This window comes from Bombina bombina, chromosome 1 (genome assembly GCF_027579735.1).
Source record: "Bombina bombina isolate aBomBom1 chromosome 1, aBomBom1.pri, whole genome shotgun sequence".
NCBI lineage: Eukaryota > Metazoa > Chordata > Amphibia > Anura > Bombinatoridae > Bombina > Bombina bombina.
Window position 1 is genome coordinate 1,552,567,253 of NC_069499.1, and position 22,119 is coordinate 1,552,589,371.

General features: G+C 41.8%; 1 protein-coding gene across 3 annotated transcripts in view; it reads left to right on the plus strand.

The window, feature by feature from the left end:
- The window catches only part of UNK (unk zinc finger), a 527,926-nt gene extending 506,966 nt beyond the window's left edge, over positions 1-20,960 (plus strand). For all 3 annotated transcript variants that reach the window (XM_053709109.1, XM_053709121.1, XM_053709114.1), the window contains one exon: positions 16,060-20,960. In XM_053709109.1, the coding sequence (XP_053565084.1) occupies positions 16,060-16,218 (159 nt within the window). In that variant the 3' untranslated portion in view covers positions 16,219-20,960. The remainder of the gene's footprint in view (positions 1-16,059) is intronic.
- Positions 20,961-22,119: the final 1,159 nt, after the last annotated feature.

A 22,119-nucleotide genomic window follows, 5' to 3' on the forward strand; every position in this document is an offset into this window, starting at 1 on the left:
TGGAAAATTTGAATGTGGTTTTATCTTTTGGCAACTAAGGACTTTTGGCAGTCTTGTAGTTTGTCCTATATTCTGGTAAACGTAAGGTCTAAAAGGCTACTGCTGTGTCTTTGGCTTTCTGGTTGAGGAGTGTGATACGTTTTGCTTACTTGGAGGTGGGACAACAACCGCCTGCCAGAATTAATGCTCATTCAACTCGTTCTGTCTTTACTTCTTGGGCCTTTAAAAATGAAGCTTCTTCGGAACAGATCTGCAAGGCTGCAATTTGCTCTTCGGTACCAAGTTTTAGCATTTTGATGTTTTTGCCTTTGCGGATACAGCTTTTGGTTGAAAAGTCCTTCAGGCTAGCAAATAGAGGCCTGCCTTCTATTTCATCCCACCCGATTTGTTTTTTTTGTGGACTCCACAGCTTGGGTATTGGTTCCCAAGAGTAATGTCTCATGGACTCTCACTACCATTAGAAAGAAAACAAATTTCTCATACCTGATAAATTCCTTTCTTTCTTCGTAGTGAGAGTCCACTAATCCACCCAATATAAAATAAGGTTTTTTTCTAGTGGTGGCAGTCCTCTTTTGCTCCTCTTTCCCTCCTCTTTTCCCTACTATCTTTCTTACTTTTCTTCCTATCCTTGACTATATGCACTACTGGGAGGGAAGGAGAAATACTAGCGATACTTAAAGGGACAGTATACACTCATTTTCATATAACTGCATGTAATAGACACTACTATAAAGAATAAGATGCACAGATACTGATCTAAAAATCCAGTATAAAACTGTTTAAAAACTTACTTAGAAGCTTTCAGTTTAGCTCTGTTTAAAACGTAGCTGGAAAACCCACTGCAAATGAGAAATAACAGACACTCCCCCCTCCCCATTTCTCTGCATATGAAAAGACCCTTTACACAAACAGGAGCAAGCTGGAGTAGGTATACATCCGTATTCTCCTAAAACTTTGGGGCTTGGTGAGGAGTCTGAAAATCAGAGCAATGTTATTTAAAAATAAGCAATACTATCCATATTTAAAAAAAAAAAAAAAAAAAAACTTTATCGGCTATATAAATAAATCATCTACAAAACATTTATGCAAAGAAAAAATGAGTTTATAAAATGTCCCTTTAAATCTCTGGTGTAGTGTGTCTTTGCCTCCTCCTGGTGGCCAGGTGATGTAATACCAAGAGTAAGGTCTCGTGGACTTGAAAGGAAGGAATTTATCAGGTAAGAATGGATTTTGTTTTTTATTTTTTTACCTTTGCTAAATCACTATTTAAAGTTTCACAAGTAGGTGGCATTTTATGTGAGGATCATATTACACAGAGCAGTATGTGAGAGGTTCCCATCCGGTGACTGCACAGCTCAGAAGGGAAAATAAGCTGTATATCTGCAGCTTTTTTGACATTTGCATATAACGCTGGCCATCCACATTATACAGATAGCTCCAGCATGATGGCTGGCAGTAAGCACACTAGTTAGGGAGTGAGGTAAAAACCTTTTCTTTCTCTTGTAAGATGTATCGAGTCCACTGATTCATCCTTACTTGTGGGATATTCTCCTTCCCTACAGGAAGTGGCAGAGAGAGCACCCACAGCAGAGCTGTCTATATAGCTCCCCCCTTAGCTCTACCCCCCAGTCATTCTCTCTGCCTGCTTAACTGCTAGGAAGGGCAAAGAGCTATGTGGTGACTAAAAAGTTTGTTTTTTATTTCTCAAGCAAGAGTTTATTATTTTAAATGGTACCGGTGTGTACTATTTACTCTCTGGCAGAAAAGGGATGAAGATTTCTGCAAGAAGGATTATGATCTTAGCACTTTGTAACTAAGATCCACTGCTGTTCTCACAAGGCTTGAAGAGTATTGGAACACTTCAGTTGGGAGAACAGTTTGCAGGCTAAGCTGCATATGAGGTATGTTCAGTCTATATTTTTCTAGACAGACTGTGTTAAATCTAGAAAAGGCTGGCAATATCCCCATGAGGGAAGGTTAAGCTGTATTCAGATACTTTAATAGGAATTTCAGCTTGCTTGAAGGGCTCATTAGTTACTGGTGACACTGTTAGGAAAAAACGTTTTGTTTTTTGATGCATTTATAAAGTTTTTTGAAGGGACTAAAGGGGTCATTGTGGTTTGGTTTTGAGTTTTGTAACTCACATCGTTAATTAAAGTGAAAGTAAATTTTAGCCCTTTACAACACATCCAAGTATTGTATACATTCCAAATAGTAGGATCGCTATTTTTTTTTTCTTCATTATGTGAATTTTGACTTTTAATTAAAATTTTATTTCTTCTAACCTTATCCGTCATGCTCCGCCCATCTTAGACTTCCTATGTTTCTGTGTTTAGATGTATAGAGCGGTCCCACCCGCTCTATACGTATGTCAAATGCGCGTTCACAAGCAAAGAACACATTGCGCATGGGCGAATCGTAGATCTTACCATTAATGCGCATGCGATTCTGTGATGAGCCTCTTTACAACGCGCATGCATGAATGCATCCTTGGCTGTTATAAAACAAAAAGGTGTGCGCATGCGCGAATCGTGAACGGGCGTCCTACATAACGAGCACAAACAAGATTTGCCGCATGCGCAATTGAACACATAGGCGGATGACGTCGGCTCATGGCCGCCTATCGGCCAGAAAGTCAATTGGTCGACCGATGAACGTGATCAGGAAGTAAAATGAGAGGAGAAAAACGGGTTGAATTGTAAGTAGTAAAATATTGAGTTTATTTGCGGCGAAAATGGCATTTGCATGCAAATTTGTACAAACTCATGAATGAAACTCCTATTTATTTTAAATGAACTATGTAACTGAGGAGAGGGGACCACATAACTTTACTTTCACTTTAAGAGACACTCTGGTGTTTCTCTGATAGGCCTCAAAACATCGAGTGAGGTGGGAGGGGCCTATTTACGCGCCTCAGTTGCGCAGTTTCCTTTCCTCTGAGACATATCACTGCTTCTCCTGTCGTTTCTGCTGTGTTTGAGGGTTGTTAAAGAAGTTTTTTCCTCCACAAATCGTTCTGAAGGGCAGGTAGGAGCCACAGCAGAAATGTGGCATGGTGCTGAAAGTCTTTTTTACTGGGTTTAACGTTTTTTTAATCCGTTTTTGCCATTAAAGGGTTAATGGTTTATTTGCATAGCTGTGCAAAGTTACTAAGCCTTTATAATGCTACTGTAAAAAATTGGTTAAGTTTACTGCTTTTTTACACTGTTTTGCAGAACTGGTGCAGCTTTTTTTTCTCTTAAAGGCACAGTACCGTTTTATTTCTAAATGTTTTTTACTTTGATTACAGTGTTTTCCAAGCTTGCTTGTTACATTACTAGCCTGTTTAACATGTCTGACACCAAGGAAAATCCTTGTTTAATATGTTTGGAAGCCATTGTGGAACCCCCTCTTAGAATGTGTCCCAATTGTACTGATATTTCTATAAACTATAAAGAACATATATTAGTACTTAAAAATAGAGCAATAGATGATTCTCAGTCAGAAGTAAATGAGGGTTCGCCATCTAGCTCTCCCCAAGTGTCACAACCAGTAACGCCCACACAAGTGACGCCAAGTACCTCTAGTGCGTCAAATTCTTTTACTTTACAAGACATGGCAACAGTTATGAATACAACCCTCACAGAGGTTTTATCTAAACTGCCTGATTTACAAGGAAAGCGGGACAGCTCTGGGTTTAGGAAAAATGCTGAGCCGTCTGACGCTTTAGTAGCTGTATCAGATATGCCCTCACAATGCTCTGAAGTAGGGGTGAGGGATTTGTTATCTGAGGGAGAAATCTCTGATTCAGGAAAGACGCTTCCTCAGACAGATTCTGATATGACGGCCTTTAAATTTAAGCTAACACCTCTGCTTATTGCTCAGGGAGGTATTAGCGACTCTAGATGATTGTGACCCTATAGTGGTTCCAGAGAAATTGTGTAAAATGCATAAATACTTAGAGGTTCTTGTTTACACTGATGTTTTTCCAGTTCCTAAGAGGATTGTGAATATTATTACTAAGGAGTGGGATAGACCAGGTATTCCGTTCTCTCCCCCTCCTGTTTTTAAGAAAATGTTTCCCATATCTGACACCATGCAGGACTCGTGGCAGACAGTCCCTAAGGTGGAGGGAGCTATTTCTACTCTGTCTAAGCGTACAACTATACCTATCGAAGACAGTTGTGCTTTCAAAGATCCTATGGATAAAAAATTAGAGGGTCTCCTGAAGTAAAATTTTTTTAATCGGGGATTTTCTCTTCAACCTATTGCGTGCATTGTTCCTGTAACTACTGCAGCTGCTTTCTCGTTTGAGGCTCTAGAAGAGGCTCTTCAGATGGAGACTCCATTAGAGGAGATTATGGACAGAATCAAGGCCCTTAAGTTGGCTAATTCTTTTATTACAGATGCCGCTTTTCAACTGGCTAAATTAGCGGCAAAGAATTCAGGTTTTGCCATTTTAGCACGCAGGGCGTTATGGCTTAAGTCCTGGTCTGCTGATGTGTCATCCAAATCTAAACTTTTGAACATCCCTTTCAAAGGAAAGACCCTATTCGGGCCTGAACTGAAAGAAATTATTTCAGACATCACTGGAGGGAAAGGATCCTCAGGATAGATCAAATAAGATGAAGATCAAACAAAATAATTTTCGTTCCTTTCGGAACTTCAAGAGTGGTTCCGTTTCGGCTTCCTCTGCTGCAAAGCAAGAGGGGAATTTTGCCCAATCCAAGTCAGTCTGGAGACCTAACCAGGCTTGGAACAAGGGTGAACAGGCCAAGAAGCCTGCAGCTGCCTCTAAGACAGCATAAAGAGGTAGCCCCCAATCCGGGACCGGATCTAGTAGGAGGCAGACTCTCTCTCTTCGCTCAGGCTTGGGCAAGAGATGTTCACGATCCCTGGGCTTTAGAAATTGTGTCCCAGGGATATCTTCTGGAATTCAAAGACTCCATTCCACAGGGGAGATTTCATATTTCTCGATTGTCTGTAAACCAGACAAAGAGAGAGGCGTTCTTACGCTGTGTAGAAGATCTGCTTACCATGGGGGTGATCCGCCCAGTCCCAAAAGAGGAACAGGGACTAGGGTTCTAATCAAACCTGTTTGTGGTTCCCAAAAAAGAGGGAACTTTCAGACCAATCTTGGATCTCAAAATTCTAAACAAGTTCCTCAGGGTTCCATCATTCAAAATGGAGACCATTCGGACTATTCTGCCTCTGATCCAGGAAGGTCAATATATGACTACAGTGGACTTAAAGGATGCGTATCTACACATCCCTATTAACAGAAATCATCATCAATTTCTCAGATTTGCCTTTCTAAACAGGCATTACCAGTTTGTGGCTCTTCCCTTTGGGTTAGCCACGGCTCCAAGAATTTTCACAAAGGTGCTAGGGTCCCTTCTGGCGGTTCTACGACCTAGGGGCATAGCAGTGGCGCCTTATCTAGACGACATCTTAATTCAGGCGTCAAATATTCAGCTAGCCAAGTCTCACATGGACATTGTGTTGGCTTTTCTGAGATCTCACGGGTGGAAGGTGAACATAAAAAAGAGTTCTCTCTTCTCTCTCACAAGAGTTTCCTTTCTGGGGACTTTGATAGATTCGGTAGAAATGAAAATATTTCTGACGGAAGTCAGAAAATCAAAACTTTTAACCACTTGCCGAACTCTTCATTCCATTCCTCGGCCATCTGTGGCTCAGTGTATGGAGGTAATCGGACTCATGGTAGCGGCAATGGACATAGTTCCTTTTGCCCGCCTACACCTCAGACCACTGCAACTATGCATGCTCAAATAGTGGAATGGGGATTATGCAGATTTATCTCCTCAACTGCATCTGGACCAGGAGACCAGAGATTCTCTTCTCTGGTGGTTGTCTCAGGACCACCTGTCTCAGGGAATGTACTTTCACAGGCCAGAGTGGCTCATTGTAACGACAGATGCCAGCCTGCTAGGCTGGGGTGCAGTCTGGAACTCCCTGAAAGCACAGGGCTTATGGTCTCGGGAGGAATCTCTTCTTCCAATAAATATCCTAGAACTGAGAGCGATATTCAAGGCGCTTCAGGCGTGGCCTCAGCTTGCTGCAGCCAAATTAATCAGGTTTCAGTCAGACGACATCACGACTGTAGCTTATATTAATCATCAAGGAGGAACAAGGAGTTCTCTAGCGATGATGGAGGTAACCAAAATAATCCGATCGGCAGAGGATCACTCTTGCCATCTCTCAGCAATCCACATTCCAGGAGTAGAGAACTGGGAGGCGGATTTTCTAAGTCGTCAGACTTTTCATCCGGGGGAGTGGGAACTCCATTCGGAGGTATTTGCTCAGCTGATTCAGCTATGGGGCACACCAGAATTAGATCTGATGGCGTCGCTTCAGAATGCCAAACTTCCTCTGGCCTACGTATTTCCACCGCTTCCTCTCCTTCCACGTCTGGTTGCCAGAATCAAGAAGGAGAGAGCTTCAGTGATTCTGATAGCACCTGCATGGCCACGCAGGACTTGGTATGCAGACCTAGTGGGCATGTCCTCGGTTCCACCATGGACCCTGCCAATGAGGCGGGACCTTCTAATCCAAGGTCCGTTCTCACATCCAAATCTAGTTTGTCTGCGTCTGACTGCTTGGAGATTGAACGCCTAGTTCTATCAAACCGTGGGTTCTCTGAGTCGGTCATTGATACCCTGATTCAGGATAGAAAGCCTGTCACCAGGAAGATCTATCATAAGATTTGGTGCAAATATCTTTATTGGTGTGAATCCAAAGGTTACTCGTGGAGTAAGATTAGGATTCCTAGAATATTGTCTTTTCTCCAAGAGGGTTTGGGAAGGTATTATCAGCTAGTTCTCTAAAAGGACAAATATCTGCTTTGTCTATTCTACTACACAAACGTCTGGCAGATGTCCCAGACGTTAAAACTTTTAGTCAGGCTTTGGTCAGAATTAAGCCTCTATTTAAGCCTGCTCCTCCGCCTTGGAGCCTAAACTTAGTCCTTAGAGTTCTTCAAGGGGTTCCGTTTGAACCTATGCATTCCATAGATATTAAATTTCTATCTTGGAAAGTTTTGTTCTTAGTTGCTATCTCTTCGGCTCGAAGAGTTTCTGAGCTATCTGCTTTACAGTGTGATTCCCCTATCTTATTTTCCATTCAGATAAGGTGGTTTTGCGTACCAAACCTGGTTTTCTTCCTAAGGTTGTTTCTAATAAGAATATCAATCAAGAGATTGTTGTTCCTTCTCTGTGTCCTAATCCTTCATCAAAGAAGGAAGTCTGTTGCACAATCTTGATGTGGTTCGTGCTTTAAAGTTCTACTTACAAGCAACGAAAGATTTCCGTTAAACATCTTCAATGTTTGTTGTTTATTCTGGTAAGCGGAGAGGCCAAAAGTCTACGGCTACCTCTCTTTCCTTTTGGCTGAAAAGCATCATCCGTTGGCCTATGAGACTGCTGGACAACAGCCTCCTGAAAGAATTACTGCTCATTCTACTAGAGCTGTGGCTTCCACATGGGCTTTTAAAAATGAAGCTTCTGTTGAACAGATTTGTAAGGCGGCGACTTGGTCTTCGCTTCATACTTTTTCCAAATTTTCCAAATTTGATACTTTTGCTTCTTCGGAGGCTATTTTTGGGAGAGAGGTTCTACAAGAAGCCTTCCGTTTAAGGTCCCTGTCTTGTCCCTCCCTTCATCCGTGTCCTAAAGCTTTGGTATTGGTATCCCACAAGTAAGGATGAATCCGTGGACTCGATACATCTTACAAGAGAAAACATAATTTATGCTTACCTGATAAATTTATTTCTCTTGTGATGTATCGAGTCCACGGCCCGCCCTGTTTATTACGACAGTCATATATATTTTTATTTTTTAAACTTTCAGTCACCACTGCACCCTATGGTTTCTCCTTTTTCTTCCTAACCTTCGGTCGAATGACTGGGGGGTGGAGCTAAGGGGGAGCTATATAGACAGCTCTGCTGTGGGTGCTCTCTCTGCCACTTCCGGTAGGGAAGGAGAATATCCCACAAGTAAGGATGAATCCGTGGACTCGATACATCACAAGAGAAATAAATTTATCAGGTAAGCATAAATTATGTTTTTACAAGATACGATGAGTCAACGGATTTCATCCTTACTTGTGGGATATCGCCTCCTGGTCAGCAGGAGGAGGCAAAGAGCACCACAGCAGAGCTGTATATATAGCTCCTCCCTTCCCTCCCACTATAGTCATTCTCTTTGCCTGTGTTAGTGATAGGAAGATGTAAAGTGAGGTGTTAGTTTAGATTCTTCAATCAAGAGTTTATTATTTTTAAAATGGTGCCAAAGTGTGCTATTTTACTATAGGGTGTAGCTGTATTCCTTGTCAGCCTCTAGAGTAGAGTTAGTACAGGTGGCTTTAAAACAATGAGAACTGGTGGGGTTTTACCCTCACTGCGCCTCCCATACTAGTGCTGCCATTCTGGGTTGATGGTCTTAGCAAATAGTAGCTAAGGCCCTTTCTGTGTCCACAGAGCTGCAGGAGGTAAGAAGACCTCTTGATCCTGTGAGGTGTGTCATGCTGTCGCTCAGCATAGAGGTAAGTGCAGTCTTTATTTTTCTGGGCCATGCTACCTCAGAAATGGCTGTACTTTCAGTTGCTGGGAATCATAGGCTCTATAGAGGGCTTTCCTATTTTACAGAGTGTGGGGTTGTCATGGATCATGGCATCAGGCACTATAATTTATTCCTTTCAATATCTGGGGAAATTAACTGTTTCTGTATGGGCTCCCTACCGGTCACTACCTAAGTGTACCAGGGACTGACACTGGGGATTGTTACCGGAGACTCCGTTTTATAGGACAATTGAGTAAACGGTGTGTGTGGTTTTTTGGGGCACTTTGCCAGTCTTTAAGTGGCAGCCATTTCAGGTTACGGCATTTCAAGCTTGGGGTTGTTTGTTCCGGCCTGCTATGCAGGCGTACGACGCTCCTTCTCGGCTAGTTTGGATGACGCCCACGAAGGACGGGCTTCTATTGGTGCGCTGGGGCTCAGAAATTAGCCGCGCAGTGTTCATTCTCTTCCGGGAAGCTCAGATTATAGGTTGGAGGTGTTTCTGCTGACGCCAAGACCGCATGGTTGTGAACTAAGCAAGCGGTCTTGGGCGTTGTGGGATCGATCCGGAATTGTGCCTGAGAGTGGTCGGTGGACCGTGGGGGCAGGTAGGCGCCTCAGCAGAGCTGTTGAGGCAAGTTGCTGATTCTTGTTAGGATCGTCTGGCGTAACCAGATTGTTAGACGTTTTGTTTTTAAGCACTCTAATTTGTTGCCAAGATACAATATACCACAAATATTTGCTTGTACCGTTCTTTACATTATGCATTATTGATCATAAATTATAAAGGTAAACAATCCAAAAATTTAAAGAGACAAGACCAATTTTGACTTGTTTTTCTGTTATCATGGATTCTGATGAAATTCAGACTGTAGCATATTCAATGTGTTTGGATGCCACTGTGGAACTTCCTGTTCCTTTTTGCCCTTCCTGCATTGAGAGGGCTTTACACTATAGAGAACATTTTTTTTTGATAAATCTTTGGCTAAGGCAGATGCTTCTCAAGAGTCTACGGATGAGATGCAGTGAATGCCGCAACTTTCTCCCCAAGCGTCACAGTCCCTAATGCCCGCTCAGACGGGACCTTGTATTTCACCAGTTTCTGCTCCTTTTACATTAAAGGACATAGTGGCAGTGATGTCCTCTACTCTTTCTGAGGTGTTATCTACACTTCCCATATCGCATGGTAAGCATGCGCGAAGGGACAATTATGTGGTTAATGCAGCCTCTGATACCAGTATGGCGATTGCCGAAGTACCCTCCAGGGGCTCTGAGTTGGAGGGTACGGAAGTCTTATCGGAAGGTGAACTTTCTGACTCAGGAAGTGCCTTGCCCCTGGCTGATTCTGACGTGGTGTCTTTCAGATTTAAGCTTGAACACCTCCGCTTATTGCTGAGGGAGGTATTGGTTACCCTGGATGATTGTGACTCAATAGTGATTCCTCCAGAAAAATTGAGTAAATTGGACAGATACTTGGAAGTTCCATCTTACTCAGATGTCTTTCCAGTTCCGAAAAGAACTTCAGAAATTATTGCAAAAGAGTGGGAGACCCCAGGCATTCCTTTCTCTCCCTCTCCCATATTTAAAAAGATGTATCCTGTAGCCAAAGCTATTAGGGATTCTTGGCAGACAGTCGCTAAGGTGGAGGGAGCTATCTCTACCCTGACCAAAAGAACTACTATTCCCATCGAGGATAGTTGTGCCTTCAAGGACCCTATGGATAAGAAGTTGGAGGGTCTTCTTAAGAAGTTTTACGTTCACCAGGGATTCCTATTACAACCAGCGGCTTGCATTGTTACAGTTACCAGTGCGGCCGCTTATTGGTTTGATGCTCTGGAAGAGTCTCTTAAGACTGAGACTCCTTTGGAAGAGATACAGGATAGGATTAAAGCTCTTAAGTTAGTTAACCTGTTTATTACGGATGCTTCTCTGCAGATTACTAAATTGGCAGCTAAGAGTTCGGGCTTTGCCATCTTAGCACGCAGAGCTTTATGGCTAAAAGTCTTGGTCTGTGGATGTGTCATCCAAGTCTAAGCTTTTGGCTATTCCTTACAAGGGAAAGACCCTGTTCGGGCGTGACTTGAAGGAAATCATTTCTGACATCACAGGAGGTAAGGGTCATCTCGTACCTCAGGATAAAAAGAGAGGTCGACAGAGTCATTTTCGTTCCTTTCAAAATTTCAAGGGAGTTCCCCCTTCCTCTTCCTCTTAACAGGAAGGGAACAGTTCACAAACCAAGGCTACTTGGCGACCAAACCAGTCTTGGAACAAGGGTAAACAATCCAAGAAGCCTACTGCAGTTTCCAAGTCAGCATGAAGGACCGGATCTCGTGGGGGGGCAGACTCTCTCTCTTCGTCCAGGCTTGGATAAGAAATGTTCAGGATCTCTGGACACCAGATATTGTGTCTCAGGGATATCAGTTGGAGTTCAGAAACTCCTCCCCCAGAGGAAGGTTTCTTCTTTCTCGATTATCTGCAGACCAGATAAAAAGAGAGGCGTTCTTACGTTGTGTAGGAGACCTCTCCTCCATGGGGGTGATATGTCCTTTTCCAATACAGGTACAGGGGTTTTATTCAAATCTCTTTGTAGTTCCCAAAAAAGAGGAAACGTTCCGACCTCAAAAGTCTAAACAAGTTTCTCAGAGTTCCATCCTTCAAGATGGAGACTATTCGGGCCATTCTTCCATTGATCCAGGAGGGTCAATTTATGACTACCGTGGATCTAAAGGATGCATATCTTCATGTTCCTATCCACAGAGATCATCACAAGTTCCTGAGGTTTGCCTTTCTGGACAAACATTTTCAGTTTGTGGATCTTCCTTTTGGGCTGGCCACCGCTCCCAGAATTTTCACGAAGGTTCTGGGGTCTCTGCTGGCGGTTCTAAGACCACGGGGCATTGCAGTGGCGCCTTATCTGGACGATATTCTGATCCAGGCATCATCTTATTATCTGGCAAAGTCTCATACTGACATTGTTCTGTCCTTTCTGAGGACTCACGGGTGGAAAGTGAATCTGGAATAGAGTTTGCTGGTTCCACAGACAAGGGTTCCTTTCTTGGGAACCTTAATCGACTCTCTATCCATGAAAATCTTTTTGACGGAGGTCAGAAAGTTAAAGATTCTTGATACATGCCGAACCCTTCAGTCCAATCCTCGGCCATCAGTGGCTCAGTGCATGGAGACAATTGGATTGATGGTAGCGGCAATGAACATCATTCCGTTTGCTCGTTTTCATCTCAGACCTCTGCAACTGAGCATGCTCAGACAGTGGAATGGAGATTATGCAAATTTGTCTCCTCAAATAAATCTAGATCAGGAGACAAGGGACTGTCTTCTATGTCCCACAAACAAAAGACAGTTTGGAGCACCAAAAAGCGAGTGAAAAACAAAAAACTTTTTATTTTATTTATAACAATAGGGTTACATAACCCCAGGGTAAGAGTGTAAAAACAATATGTTGAAAAACAGAGAACAAGCCTATTTGTTCTTTGTTATTTGTTCTCTGTTTTTCAACATATTGTTTTTACACTCTTACCCTGGGGTTATGTAACCCTATTGTTATAAATAAAATAAAAAGTTTTTTGTTTTTCACTCGCTTTTTGGTGCTCCAAACTGTCTTTTGTTTGTGGGACTTGAATTGTTTGGCCATTGTGAGCACACTCAGCGAGTCTTAACACCATTCAATTTCCTTATTGCGGAGGTTTAACTATATCCAGCTTGGAAACTCACCAGCACCACAAGAATATCAACAACACCACTTGGATACAAGAGAAAGATCAACCTAAACAGGACTGTGGTGAGTTTCTTTGTAATATAATCAAAAGTGATATTACTTGTCTACATTGGAGAGTTTCATTTTCATATACACACAACATATTCATTTGGATTTGGCTATAGTCGGGGGAGTTTGGGGTGACCCGCTGACATAGCAAGTTTGTGAACTTTGTTTGCTCTATCAAGCTGGCTGTACAATTGTGATTTATTGTGATTTTTGCATATGAAACAGCACACCACGTACACACCCAACTAAGCATTCCCCACACTTCACTGACTGTCTTCTATGGTGGTTGTCGCTGGATCATCTATCCCAGGGGACATGTTTCCGCAGACCCTCATGGGTGATAGTGACCACGGATGCCAGCCTGGTAGGATGGGGAGCAGTCTGGAACTCTCTGAGGGCTCAGGGTGTATGGACTCAAGTGGAGTCTCTACTTCCCATCAATATCCTAGAGTTGAGAGCAATATTCAATGCACTTCAGGCTTGGCCTTAATTGGCTATAGACAAATTCATCTGGTTCCAGTCGGACAACATTACGACTGTAGCTTACATCAATCATCAGGGAGGAACAAGGAGTTCCTTAGCGATGACAGAAGTAGCCAAGATTATACAGTGGGCGGAGTCCCACTCTTGTTATCTGTCGGCAATCCACATCCCGGGTGTGGAAAACTGGGAAGTGGATTTTCTGAGCAGTCCGACATTTCATCCGGGAGAATTGGAACTCCACCTGGAGGTATTTGCCATCCTGATTCTCAGATGGGGCAGGCCGGAGTTGGATCTTATGGCATCTCGTCAGAATGCCAAGCTTCAGAGATACGGGTCCAGGTCCAGGGATCCCCAGGCCGAGCTGATAGATGCCTTGGCAGCACCTTGGTCTTTCAGCCTAACTTATGCGTTTCCTCCATTTGCTCTCCTTCCCCAGGTGATTGCTCGAATCAAACAGGAGAGGGCATCGGTGATCCTCATCGGTCTTGCGTGGCCTCGCAGGACTTGGTATGCCGATCTGGTGGACATGTCATCTCAGCCACCATGGAGACTTCCATTGCGGAAAGACCTTCTCATTCAGGGACCCTTTCATCATCCGAATCTAGTTTCTCTGCAGCTAACTGCTTGGAGATTGAACGCTTGATTTTATCTAAGTGCGGGTTTTCTGATTCGGTCATACATACCTTGATTCAGGCACATAAACCTGTTCCTAGAAAGATTTACCATAAGATATGGCTTAAATATCTTTATTGGTGCGAATCCAAGGGCTACTCATGGAGTAGGTTTAGGATTCCCAGGATTTTGTCTTTTCTCCAAGATGGATTGGAGAAAGGGTTGTCAGCAAGTTCCTTAAAGGGACAGATTTTTGCTTTGTCTATTTTGTTACACAAGCGTCTGGCAGATGTTCCAGATGTTCAATCTTTTTGTCAGGCTCTGACTAGAATCAGGCCTGTGTTTAGACCAATTGCTCCTCCTTGGAGTTTGAATTTAGTTCTAAAAGTTCTTCAAGGGGTTCCGTTTGAACCTATGCATTCCATAGATATTAAGTTAATATCTTGGAAAGTTTTATTTTTGGTTGATATTTCTTCTGCTCGCAGAGTATCTGAGCATTCGGCTTTACAATGTGATTCTCCTTATCTTATTTTTCATTCAGATAAGGTGGTGTTACGTACCAAACCTGGCTTTCTTCCTAAGGTTGTTTCAAATAAAAATATTAATCAGGAAATTGTTGTTCTTTCCTTGTGGTCCTAATCCTTCTTCTAAGAAGGAGCGGCTGTTACATAATTTGGACGTGGTCTGTGCTTTGAACTTTTACTTACAGGCAACTAAGGATTTTTGTCAATCCTCTTCCCTGTTTCTTGTGTTTTCTGGGAAGCGTAGGGGTCAGAAAGCTACGGCTACCTCTCTCTCATTTTGGCTGAAGAGTTTCATACATTTTGCATATGTGACTGCTGGACAGCAGCCTCCTGAACGAATTACAGCTTATTCCACTAGGGCTGTGGCTTCCTCATGGGCATTCAAAAATAATGCTTCTGTTGAACAGATTTGCAAAGCTGTAACTTGGTTGTCTCTTCACGCTTTTTCCAAATTTTACAAATTCGATACTTTTGCCTCGTCTGAGGCTGTTTTTGGGAGAAAAGTTCTTCAAGCAGTGGTGCCTTCTGTTTAGGTGCCCTGTCTTGTCCCTCCCGTTTCATCCGTGTACCATAGCTTTGGTATTGTATCCCACAAGTAAGGATGAAATCCGTGGACTCATCGTATCTTGTAAAAGAAAAGGAAATTTATTCTTACCTGATAAATGTGTGTCTTTTGCGATACGATGAGTCCACGGCCCACCCTGTTTTTTCTGAGACAGGTCTTTAAGTTTGTTAAACTTCAGTCACCTCTGCACCTTGGCTTTTCCTTTCTCTTTTTAACTTCGGTGGAAAGACTGGAGTGGGAGGGAAGGGAGGAGCTATATATACAGTTCTGCTGTGGTGCTCTTTGCCTCCTCCTGCTGACCAGGAGGCGATATCCCACAAGTAAGGATGAAATCCTTGGACTCATCGTATCGTAAAACAAACAAATTTATCAGGTAAGAATAAATTTCCTTATCTCTCTAACTAGTGTATATTACATATATATATACTTATGCAGTAAAAGCACTGCAAGTTTCTAACTCATTTTTAGCAGCTTTATATGCTAAATATTTAATGTATGTTAATTACAAATGTTGTATATATCGAAAGCTTTATTTAATTAGCCCATATTTGTTTTGATGTATTATGTCCCTTTAATAGATCCAAAAATGCCCCAGTAAATCTGAATTATTATTTTTTGTATGTTCTTTGAATTCCAGTCCCAGCACATGAAGAGCCTGATATCTTAAACCCCCGCTAAGCAAAGCCTCAGTATATAAATGGGACAAATTACACGTTCCAAACTGTGCAAAACTATTGAGATTCCTTGCTTCATCACCCTTTGTCTCCTACCCTCCCTGGTATTATATATCACATGGCTTCCCCTTACCTGACACCTGGCTACACTCTTCAACATAACAGAAGATCACAGATAAGGTTTCAGCAAAAATGTATTTATAGTAAGCAATGATTAATAATAGAGCAAAATTGAAAGCCACAGCCACCTCTGTGGTGGGAGTACTGTACCGCACACAATATTATTAAACTAAATTCAGGCTGAACTCGGCATAGGGGCAGGAAGCCAAAAAACAGGACTGTCCTAGGAAAAACAGGGCACTTGGCAACTATGTGTTGCAGGAAAAAAGTAGAATGGAACAGCACCTTCTGTGAAATGGGTGCTCGTGTAGACCGGTGAACTGCCTATTCACCTATCAGGAGTCACAAAGATGATAATGTCCACAGCACTCCAAATAGTAAATTCTTTTATTTCAGGACACAATAAAACAGCAACGTTTCGGGATTAATTTCCCTTAATCATGCATGATTAAGGGAAATTAATCCCGAAACGTTGCTGTTTTATTGTGTCCTGAAATAAAAGAATTTACTATTTGGAGTGCTGTGGACATTATCATCTTTGTGGCAACTATGTGTTGGTAAGGACAAGTATCTCCATTAAAGTCTATTGAGATGTTTTATGTTTACACATTTTACAGCAGTAATGGAAACTTTCCTTAGTGACTTCAAGGGACTAATATTCATGTTTTCTTTTAATACATTTCTCTTTATCTCTCCAACACCCTATAACATAATCTTACTGTGCCCACACCATCTTTCTCTTTTGCAGGTTGTGTATCAGCTCCAGTCAGTGAAATGCCCTAAGTGTCAGGACCAGAACCGAGCAATGTTACCATGCCAACATGCCATGCTTTGTGAAGTATGTGCGACTGAGGAGGGAGAGTGTCCGGCATGCCAGCCCAGCATACCACCTGTCCTGCAACCGTGACCCTTGCCTGCCTGTACCCAGGCGACTCTGAACTCATTTTGGATTTTTATACACTTATATAAATATATATATATATTCATACAATTTGAACCTTAGTGAAGCTGAGCACTTTTAAACAAGAATCTTTTTCATTCCTTTGGAACTTGTATTGAAGACTCTGAATTCTGTGTTGAAGCGACTCTGTTGTGCCCATGGAATTATTATTGCGCACGCTACTGAAGTAAAAGTTTGAGATTTCTCTTTCAGTCTTTTAAGAGGGACCAGTTTTCTGTCTTCATTTTGTGTAAATCACAAATATTAATACTTCCTGCAAAACAAATCTGCAGAGGGCCATGACGATTCATTTTCGATCTTTTATGATATGAGGATTATCATGGCCTATCATCCCCACAGAGGCTTACAGTAAAAAAAAAAAAAAAAAAGACAGTCACTTGTATGACGAATACATAAATATGCGACTCACCAGCCTGAAGAAGGACTCTGTCAGGAAGAGATTATCTCAAAGAATCAGCCATCTTTAATTATATACTGGCGTGTACAGATTTAAGGCAATTCAAGATTTACTGAACATGCAGCATTAAAGTGACAGATTGCTGCCTTTTGACATTGTAAGGGGAGCGCCCCTATTCTATTTCTTAGAAAAAAATATTACCAGAAAAGCATTGTTGACTCATATGTATCTTTTAATAAGAAATTCTGACGTCCTCCTAGAATTAATATAAGGTAATTAAGTGTATCTTTTTATTAAGATCAAACGAAACAAGCAGTATACTCGTGGTTTTGTTTTTTGGCAGATTTGTAAATCAAGCAAAACTATAGGTTTGTTTTTTTTTGTTTGTTTCTTTCTAATGACAGTGAGAGTCCACAAATCTATTCATTTACCTATGGGAAATACTTCACCTGGCCACCAGGAGGAGACAAAGAGACCCCCAAAAAGGCTTTACATATCCCTCCCACTTCCTCTACCCTGCCAGTAGTTATTTGCCTCATTTCATGAAGGTAGGCAGAGAAGAGGTGCTATGTTTAAAGATGATTTCAGCTCTTATATGGATTGTTTTCCTTCAAGAGAGGGCAGGGGAAGTGAGACTGTGTAAATCTCTTAGTAGAGTAATGGTCTGTAGGCTTCTGGTAGTTGCTGAGAAGCTTCTCATGCCTCTTTACCAGCTTTCTGTAGCCATTTTCCCTCGTTAACCTAGCAGATGTCAGGACTTTAAGAATTTCCTGGCTTGGGACTATCCAGGATATTTAGGTGCCTATGCAATATTACAAAGGGTCCCTCTCCCAGTGGGGTTATACCCAGATATTAGCCTTACACAGGGATTAGAACTATACAGGGGCTGCTGCCTTTCATATTGTCCCACTCAAAATATATCCCTTTCACCTGTTATCCCTACCTTCGCAGGTTCAGACGCTTCTCAGGTTGCTGACTGTTCTAAAGTGCCCATTCTACAACTCTCCTCAGGTTACTTCTGGTGCATGTGTTTTTTCCCTGTGGTTTTTCTGCTCAATTGCAATCAGTTTATGCTGCCCTCAGCGCTATGCCTATTGTGGGCAATAGAAAGAGAAAGCTTAAACATGTTTCTGGGGATAGGAGTAGCAGCAATCTCTGGTGCTGCCACCTTTTTGTGTGACTCTTTATCTGAGTTAATCTCTGTGGAATCTCCTCTTGAGGATATTCAGTAGCACATTAAGTCTCTGAAGACTGCAAATTATTTTATTTATGAATCTATTATTCAAATTATCGGTTTGAATGCCAAAACTTCTGGATTTGCAGTGCTGGTGCGTAGAGAGCTCTGGCTTACATCCTGGTTTGCAGATATGGTGTCCAAATCGAGGTGGTTATCTCTGGCCTTTAAGGGTAAGTCCTTATTTAGTCCAGGTTTGGATTCTATTATTTCTACTGCCACTGTAGGTAAGGGGTAGTTTTAACCTTAGGATAAAAAGTCTTAATCTAAGGGTTGTGTTGGGGGCACTTTTCGTTCCTTTCATCAGAACAAGCCCAGAAGTGCTCAACCTCTAGCAAATCCGATACCTCTAGGATTACCTGGAAGCCTTACCCAGTATGGGTAAGAACAAACAATCTGATAAGCCTAACCCTGATAAGAAAGAGGCATGAAAGGACAGCCCCCGACCTGGAGTCAGGTGGGGGGGGCAGACTGTTTCTTTTTCGGGAAGTTTGGGCGCAGTCTGTCCAAGACCATTGGGTTCTAGTAATTGTTTCCAGGGGTTTTCGCTGTTTTTTAATGTAGAGGATTTAATATCCATGGGGGTTGTCGCACCATCTCATTATGGATTTCATATGTCTAAACAAGTTTCTGAAGGTTCCTTCAAGATAGAAACTATCAGATCTATTCTTCCTCTTGTCCGGTAAGGCCAATTTATGACCACCATAGATTTAAAGGATGCATATCTTCATGTTCCTATTCACAAGGAACATCATCAGTTTCTGCAGTTTGCCTTCATGGACAAGCATTATCAGTTTGTAGCCCTGCCTTTTGGCTTGGCTACACCTACGAGAATTTTCACAAAATTTCTGTGGCCCCTTACTTGGACGATATTTTTGTTCAAGTGCCATCTGGAGCTCAACGGAAGCAAATCTTCCTATCAACATCTTCGAGCTGAGAGCAATTTTCAATGCTCTTCTGGCATGGCATCAGTTACGTTCCGTCCGTTTTATTCGCTTTCAGTCGAACAACATCATGACAGTAGCTTACATCAATCATCAGGGCAGAACCCGCAGCTCTGGCAATGAAGGAAGGCTCACGCATTCTGCAGTGGGCGCAAACTTACCATTGTCATCTGTCAGCTATTCACATTTCAGGGGTGTAAAATTGTGAGGCAGACTTTCTAAGCAGAAAAACTCGGGGATACTGTGGTGGAGGCTAGGAAGCCGGTTACCAGACGTATATATCACAAGGTGCGGAGAACTTATCTGTCCTGGTGTGAAGTTAGGAGGTTCTCCTGGCATAGGGTTAAGATTCCGCAAATCCTTCAGTTTCTTAAAGATGGTCTGGAGAAGGGTTTGTCGGCTAGTTCTCTTAAGGGATAGATCTCTGCTCTTTCTTTTTTGTTACATAAAAGGTTAACTAGGTTGCTGGATGTTCAGTCTTTAGTTCAAATTTTTTCTCAACATTTAGACTGTTTTTTAAACCTGTTGCCCCTCCTTGCAGTCGTAATCTTGTTTAAAGGGTTCTTCAACATGCTCTGTTTGATCCTATCCATTGTATTGATATTAAGCTTTTATTTTGGAAGATTTTGTTTTTGTTAGCCATTTTGCTTTGCATGTGATCCGCCTTACTTGATTTTTCATGCTGATAAACCTGTATTACGCACTAAAATGGGTTTCCTACCTTAGGTGTTATCCACACATAATAATAATCAGGATATAATTGTTCCTTCTCTTTGTCCTAATCCTTCTAAGGATTGGTTGTTGCCTAATCTGGATGTGGTTAGAGCCTTGAAATTCTATGTTCATGCTACTAAGGAGTTTCGTTGTTCTTCTTCCTTCTCAATTACTGCTCATTCCACTTGTGCTGTTTCATCCTCCTGGGCCTTTAAGAATGAGGCGTTACTAGAACAGATTTGTAAGACTGCTCTTTGGACCTAATTACATACTTTCACAAAATTCGCCCTTTGGGAGAAAGGTTCTTCAAGCGGTGGTGCCTAGTTCTTAGGACTGCTTTTCTAACTTTCCGTCCCTATTAATTTTGTGTCCTCCACAGCTTTGTTATTGCTTTCCCAAAGGAATAGATTAGTGAACTCTCACTGCCATTAGAAAGAAAACATAATTTATGCTTACCTGATCAATTATTTTCTTTCTTGGCAGTGAGACCAGGAGCCTGTCATATTTGTAGTGACGGCAGTCACTACAAATATGTGGGAGGGATATCTAAAGCCTTGTTGGGGGTGTCTTTGCCTCCTCCTAGTGGCCAGGCAAAGTATTTCCCATAGGTAAATGAATAGATTCCTGGACTCTCACTGCCAAGAAAGAAAATAAGTTATCAGGTAAGCATAAATTATGTTATAGGGGGGTTTTTTTTGGACTATGTCCCAAAGACAAATTTAACTGGCCTTTAATTATTTAAAGTGATGAAGAGCCATTGTCTCTCTCTTTAGCAACTGATAAGTTAATAAAATAAAAAATCAATACGTTCCTCATTCAGCTGTTTCACAAAATGAGTCTCTGTTTGAATGAGCACATCCTTAATATATGGCATGTCTATTAAATTAAATCAATTATATTTCCTTTGCTGCCAGCTCAATAATTAGTGTTGCTGCAGTTCAGCTGGAAGATATAGGGTAAATAAGTAGGCCATAGCCCTTTTGTCATGACTTTGAGAGGCACTGTGACACTTAAGGGTTTTTTAATTCCATTATCAAAAAACATACATGAAGGGTAAATAGATCCTTGTAATATTATTGTATTCATGTGTTTGTTTTTATCATGTCATTACATTCCCATCTAGTCTTTGTTCTCTCTGGTTCTTGATCATTATGGTCAATTTTTTACATGTTATAATCCCCCCCTCACCTCATACACCCAATTTCTGCATTTCTACAGTTTTTTTTTTTTTTTTTAAATATTGAACTTGCTTTTGCTGAGCAAGTTTAGAAAAGACTTGTATTGGAATGAACATGTGAATTTTGTTTTTTTATATATAAAAATTATATATGTGGAATGATAGAAAAAAAATACTTATGAACATTTTTGATTCAAGGAAATAAAGGCTGTTCTAAATAAATTCTACTTTTATTGAAAGTGATTTAAAGGGAATGTTAAACAATGTTGTATGCCGCGGTAATTGAATATTTGGAAACAGAGTGTAAATTCAAGGGTCTCAGCTAAGATGTGGCCAGACGTGCTAGGGTACATTCCTCTCTTGGTATCTCTCACACTCCTCTGAAGTTTACATGCAATGAGAAATGACTGAGGAGCGTGTAAGGGGTTGGGTATCATAATGATTACAGACAGGAGATGAAGTGGAAATAACTGACAGAATCCAAATTCTGAATGTTTTGATAGTGGCTCCAAACAGCACATGAAGAGATAGAGAAGTCTGCTTCAATACAACTTTACATAGGACAACACATTTTTACAATATACATCTCAATTGGTGGAGATTGTGGCAATATTTTCTAGCCAGCATCGCCACCGAAAAAGCTTTTTTCCATCTTAATATGAGGAGAGTCCACTGCTTCATTCCATCACAGGAGGATGGCAGACATGTGTCGGAAAATTCGGAGTAGTCTCTATTTTTGTTTTTGTCTCTTATGGAGGGTAGTACTCTTCGGTATGGGACAGGAGTTTTAATTAGTCCTGTCAGTCTCTCAGTGAGGGCTTGGATGATGCAGGAAGTTTCTTTCTGCGAAACCTTCCCGACTCATATTAACAGCCCCTCAAGCAATCAGCGTTGTCTAACTTCGCTTCGCTGCCTGCTTTCTTCTCTCAAATCCATGGCGGAGGCGATGCTACTATTCGTCACACTTGAAAGGCCGTGTTCCTGTTCCACGGCGTTGATTCTGGTAAGATCATTTCATTTTACTTTATTCAATGTACTGTAACGTAATGTTTCCTGTGAGGCTAAAGCTCCTCACGGGTTTAACTTATAACATAAGGGTCTAAGTGAGTCTCTGTTAGATCTTGGAATCGAGGGTTAATATCTCCTGAGGGGGGTTATTGGACAGGGGGGGTATAATCATGTTTCTTATGTGATTCAACCTGCTTATGTGTGAGGATTATGGGCTCGTGGTTCGGAACTTTGAGGCCTTTGGAAGTGACGCAGCCTTTTGACTGGGCGCGCTTTTTGGACTATACGGTTCACCCTGTGTCTGGGCGTGGTTATGCTCTGTTCCCATTTCCGCATCCCCGACCGTGTGGCGTCTGAGAATATTCTAGTCCTC